Below are 5348 nucleotides of genomic sequence, written 5' to 3' on the forward strand. Positions count from 1 at the left end.
GGTACCGGCTGGGCTCACTGTACCTGCCGCCGCCACCGCCGCCGGTGGGAGGAACGAGGAAGCGGGAGTCGCCGGGGCGCCCAGAGCGCTCGCGGCGCGGGGCAGCGGGCGGCCGGGGCGCAGCGCGGCGCGGGGCGGGGCGTCCGCCAGAGGGCGCGCCGCGACGGGGCGGGAGGGGCCGTCTGATCTGGGGAATTAGCAGCGGGGACGGGCGCGCGCGCAGGTCCCCAGCACATCTGGGCGAGAGCGGCGCCGCTGGGGCCGAGGGGGCCCGGCGAGCGCAGAGCCCGAGCGGCGGAGCCACCGCGCAGCTGGGGCCCTTCGAGGAGCTCGGGGCGCGCAGGTGGGACTTCGAGGAGGGCCCGCACGACACGCAGCTGGAGCCGAGGAGGGGGCGGCGGCTGCACAGCTGGATCGAAGGGGGCGGGGTCGGTCTTGGGCGACGGGCTGAGCCGAGGGCCGGGAGCCGCCGGCGATCGGAGCATGGGACGGCGCGCCTGAAGGCGCAGGAAGGGGACCACGGGGCCTGGGGCCCCGAAAGGAGAGGAAGACAGAAAGGAGGAAGATGCAACTGACCCGCTGCTGCTTCGTGTTCCTACTGCAAGGCAGCCTGTATCTGGTGAGTGGCCCGCGGGGAAAGGCGCGGCGGGGCGGGGGCCCGCACCATCCGGGGAGAGCGCGGGAAGCTGGCGAGCCCTGAAACTTTCTCCCTTCCCCCGGCATCCCGGAGACAGAAGGGGAAGACCGGAGGCTTGGGGTGTGTGTGTGTGTGTGTGTGTAGAGGGCGGGTCCGAGGCCGGACGCTGGGCAGAAAGGGTTAATAGGGGCGGGGAGCAGGTGCCTGGCTGGCCCACCCACTCCGCGTCCAGCGGCGGGAGGTGCGCCCGGCGCCCCGGGAAAGACCCAGAGCTGGGGCGCGCCAAGGGTCGTTTGACCCCTTCCCTGGCGCCCCAGGACGCGTGGAAGGCGGGTGCGGCGTGGGGGGCGTGGAGCCGTGTTTGGGCCCCAGGGCTTCTGCCCTACTCGCCCCCACCCCGGGGCTCTGGGTGCCCCAGCGCGCGCGGCGGGGCCCGGCGGGGGCGGCCCCGCGTCCCTCCCGCCCGCCTCTCCCGCGCTCCCGCCCTCCCCGCCTGTTGTTTTGCTCTCTCCCGGCTGCGCGCAGCCCGAGCCCCACAGGACCTGGGCAGGCGGCTCCCGCCCCGGGCGCTCGTGGCGGCGGCCGAGCGGAGCGCCCAGATCCCGCTCCCCAAGCGCGGGTTGACGGCTCCCTAGCTGCCCGGGACGCAGGGGAACCCCACCCCGACCCCTGCCCGGGGCTTCACTCCCCTCCGACCCCAGCGTCCGCCGCCTGTAGCCCCTAGAGCCACACATCTGGATCTGCCCCTGCTCCCAAACAATAACCCGCTTGCTAGCCACCCCTGGATCCCCGGGGGAGGGCCAGTTCCTTCCCTTCTCGCGTCGCCGCTGCGGCCCTTTCCTCCACCCTCCAGCCGTTCAGCCATGACCTCGGGAACCGCGGACAGACAGCTCTGCAGTCCGGTACCTGGCTCTAGGGCCACCACACCCCTACCCGCCCCCCGCCCCGGCCCCGTTCCCTGCTGGCTGTGGGGCCGAAACCGCTGGGCGGCAGCTTCCATCCACCCGCACCTCGGAGACCAGAAAGGGGCGGTAAGACCCCACGCCCCCTTGGAGCCCTCCCATCCGCACCCCCAAAGCTTCCACCTGCTGCCTGGGCGCAGGTGACCCTAGGGCCTTTAAGTACAGACCACGGGGCAAAGACTGCCCTTCAGAGGCTGAGCAAAGACACAACTAGGCCACTGCCACCCCGGGGACGGCCTCAAGTCCCAGCTGTCCAGCAGGACTGTCCCCATGCTCAGCTTTGTCACGCCTGCTGGCCCTCCCAGGTGTGACCTGTCACCCGATCTGATCCAGCAGAGTTTCCAGGAGGTACCCAGGGGACAGAGCTTGGCTAAAATCTGTTTTAACAAGCCACATCCCACCAGTGTGTGTCCTGGGAGGGCTGCCCTGACATGACTTCGGCCCCTGACCCACCATGTCCTTAGCGGGGAAGTGGGGAAAATACAAACTGCTTCCATGTGAGGCAAGGAGCCTTGTGTCACCATCAGTGGTCCACAGGCAAGTATCTCTCCTTCTATCCCTTGGCCATCTGGAGTACGGGTCACTTCCCATCTCCCTCCCAATCCTTCCGAGTTTGTACTTGGCTGATAATCTCACTGAAGTTCGTTTTCTTGTATCATCATCTGCTGGCATCATTGGGTAGGGCTGGAAGTTCCCTAAAGTGGGAGTTGTTCCTTTCCTCTTAAACTGGGGGCGCTCCCAGCCCAGGACAGGGCTCCCCTGTCCAACTCAAGGGCTTTTTGTGGACAGAGAGGTGCCTCCCCCATTGGCCTGGAAACTTCACCTTGGCAGGGTCTTTACCTACCCCACTCCCCAGCCCCATCAGACTGGGAGCTGTAGGCATGAGGAGGCAGCTTCTGCCATCAGACAGGGATTTCTCCTGGGACAGGAGCTGAGCCCCTGCCATCAGACTGGGAACTCCCCAAGGCTTAGGATCCATGTGTCCTCAGACCATAGATTCTGGAGGGACCTCCCAATCCTTCAGACTTGAATTGTGGTCTGAGATAGGCTGCTGAGAAGCAGAAATGGGGCGACCTGAGTGTCATGATGTCAAACCAGGGCTGTCAGGGCAGCCAGAGCATATACCTGTTGTCAGAATGGAGAGGTTGCTGGCGGTGGGGAGCATGGGCCAGAATTCCTGGGTCCTCTTGGGACAGGGCTCTCACTCTTCCCAATTCCCCCTTAGGTCATCTGTGGCCAGGATGATGGCTCCCCTGGCTCGGAAGACCCTGAACCTGACAACCACGAGGGCCATTCCCGGTCCCGGGTTCCTAGGAAACGGGGCCACATCTCACCCAAGTCCCGCCCTGTGGCCAGCTCCACGCTTCTAGGGCTCCTGGCTCCACCAGGAGAAACCTGGGGGGTTCTCGGGCAGCCCCCCAACCGCAGCCCCTCGCCCTCGGCCAAGGTGAAGAAAATATTTGGCTGGGGAGACTTCTATTCCAACATTAAGACGGTGGCCCTGAACCTACTGGTCACAGGGAAGATCGTGGACCACGGCAACGGGACCTTCAGCGTCCACTTCCGCCACAACGCCACGGGCCAGGGCAACATCTCCATCAGTCTTGTGCCCCCCAGCAAAGCCGTGGAGTTCCACCAAGAGCAGCAGATCTTCATCGAAGCCAAGGCCTCCAAGATCTTCAACTGCCGGATGGAGTGGGAGAAGGTGGAACGGGGCCGCAGAACCTCGCTCTGCACCCACGATCCAGCCAAGACCTGTTCCCGAGACCACGCCCAGAGCTCAGCCACGTGGAGCTGCTCCCAACCCTTCAAGGTCGTGTGTGTTTACATTGCCTTCTATAGCACGGACTATCGGCTGGTCCAGAAGGTGTGCCCAGATTACAACTACCACAGTGACTCCCCCTACTATCCCTCGGGGTGAGCCCGGGCACGACTGAGAGGACGGGCCTGCCCCTCCAACCCCCATGCAGGAGGAGGCCATCCATCTGTCCGGACACTGGGCAGGGCAGGGCTGCAGGCAGACAGGCAAGGAAGGGAGTGGAAGAAGGAGCTGCCGAGCAAGTGCTGCCCAGGCCGAGTCTCCAGTGTCAAGGAAGGGGTCCCCAGCACTGGCCACAGCCTGGACTGTGAGCACCTGGAGTATGGGAGCACTGGCAGGGGAGCAGGCTCCCTGGGCAGCCTCACAGGTGCTGGTGTCCCAAGTCCCCTGGTCAGGCAGAGTCAGAGAGAGCAGCCCACACCCCCCGGGTGCCCTCCCACCATCCTAGACAAGTATAGTGTCAGGAAGGGGGCATTGCAACCTAGTGGATGTCAGGTGGGTCATATGAGTGTCCAGGGCTGAAACAGGGATTCCCAAGAAACAAGGTGGGGAGTGTGGGATTGGACGCTCATGAGCACAGCTCAGGGGGCAGCCCCGAGCCCAGAGCATGTTGCTAGGATAGCTTGGGGTAAAAGCGGTGACCCTTGGAGTCTTGGAGGTCTTGACCCCTAGGCCACCTATCGGCAGCAAGGTGACCCCTTTCTGACATTCCCTTTCCTGTAGGCACGTCCTCCCTCCCACACCCTCTTGTGATGCACACCCCTCTCTAAGCTGAGTTAGGACCACTGTGGTCCCTCCTCCCATCCATCCCTGCTGGCTCCTCTGGGAGTGTCCTTGTCACAGAGAGAGGGTCTTCTGTTGTCACTGTCAGCCTTACTTGTTGGCTCCAAGCTCTCCCTGCCAGGGCTGTGGCCTCCCGCTCCAGCCTGTGGGGTTGGGTGGGACATACCATGGAGGATCCTGGCCCAATTCCCCAGTGCATTGTCGTCTGGGGGGAGGGGGGAGGGAGGGAGATCTGTGAAATCACCTGATTGTCCACTTCTGTGTGAAGAGTCTTGTTCTTGGAGCAGAGAATAAAGCTTTCCCCTGACGTTGAGTTCTGAGTCTGTGGTGGCAGTGGTGGAGCTGGGGTGGGGTGGGGGATGGAGGGAGGTGGGGGGGTTGGGAGAGGGCCCCAGGTGCCCTGGATTTGGCCAGCATGTCTCGGGTGGCTGCATTAACAGAAGGCTCGGGGGCTTCCCTCTCCAACCAGCTTCCCAGGCTACCCAGAGCCAGCAGCAGGACACTGAACAGAGCTGGGGGACAGGACTGGGTGTGGCGGGAGGAGAGCTCATGGTGGGACCAGCTCATGGTGTGCTGCCCATCCTGATTCACCACCCGCAGGGCCCATGGGTCCTAGCACTGTCATTTCTCTTCTTTAAAGACATTTAAAAACTTTAAAAGTTTTAAAAATTATGTTTGAAAGAGAGAGGGGTACGCACACACAAACACACTGTCTTTTGTCTACTAATTCTCCCCAAATGCCTTCAACAAGCAGGCCTGAGCCAGCCACAGCCAGGAATCCATCCAGGTCTCCCCTGTGGGTAGCAGGCACCACAGGACTTGAGCTGTTAGCTGCTGCCTCCCAGGATGCACATTAGCGGGGAGTAGGTCAGAAGCGGGTATCCCAGGATCTCTGAAAAACTGCTGTGCCAAATGCCCAGCTCCCTGTGGTGGCTTTTCTCACTGGCCTTGACCAAGTTCTTTCTCTCTAGCTCTTGTTGTAGTCTATCCTCTCATGACAGCAGTTTGCCCAGTCCAGCCCAGCCCAGCCCTGCCCAGCCCTGCCCAGCCCAGCCCATTCCTGGCCTACCTAGCCCAGTCCAGCCCAGCCCAGCCCAGCCTTGCCCAGCCCAGCCCTGCCCAGCCCTGCCCTGCCCTACCCTGCCCA

General features: G+C 63.5%; 1 protein-coding gene across 1 annotated transcript; it reads left to right on the forward strand.

Moving 5' to 3' along the window:
• Positions 1-218: 218 nt before the first annotated feature.
• On the forward strand, positions 219-3990 carry NXPH3 (neurexophilin 3). Its single transcript, XM_004591079.2, has 2 exons — positions 219-619; positions 2825-3990. Exons 1-2 carry the CDS (start codon positions 566-568, stop codon positions 3518-3520), a joined length of 750 nt encoding a protein of 249 aa, XP_004591136.1. The 5' UTR covers positions 219-565; the 3' UTR covers positions 3521-3990.
• Positions 3991-5348: the final 1358 nt, after the last annotated feature.

This window comes from Ochotona princeps, chromosome 17 (genome assembly GCF_030435755.1).
Source record: "Ochotona princeps isolate mOchPri1 chromosome 17, mOchPri1.hap1, whole genome shotgun sequence".
Classification (NCBI taxonomy): domain Eukaryota; kingdom Metazoa; phylum Chordata; class Mammalia; order Lagomorpha; family Ochotonidae; genus Ochotona; species Ochotona princeps.

Excerpts from the sequence above, each read along its gene's own strand:
- NXPH3 (XM_004591079.2), top strand. The coding sequence starts at position 566 with ATGCAACTGACCCGCTGCTGCTTCGTGTTCCTACTGCAAGGCAGCCTG. Across the intron at positions 620-2,824 it reads TGCAAGGCAGCCTGTATCTG|GTCATCTGTGGCCAGGATGA; the intron begins GTGAGTGGCCCG and ends ATTCCCCCTTAG.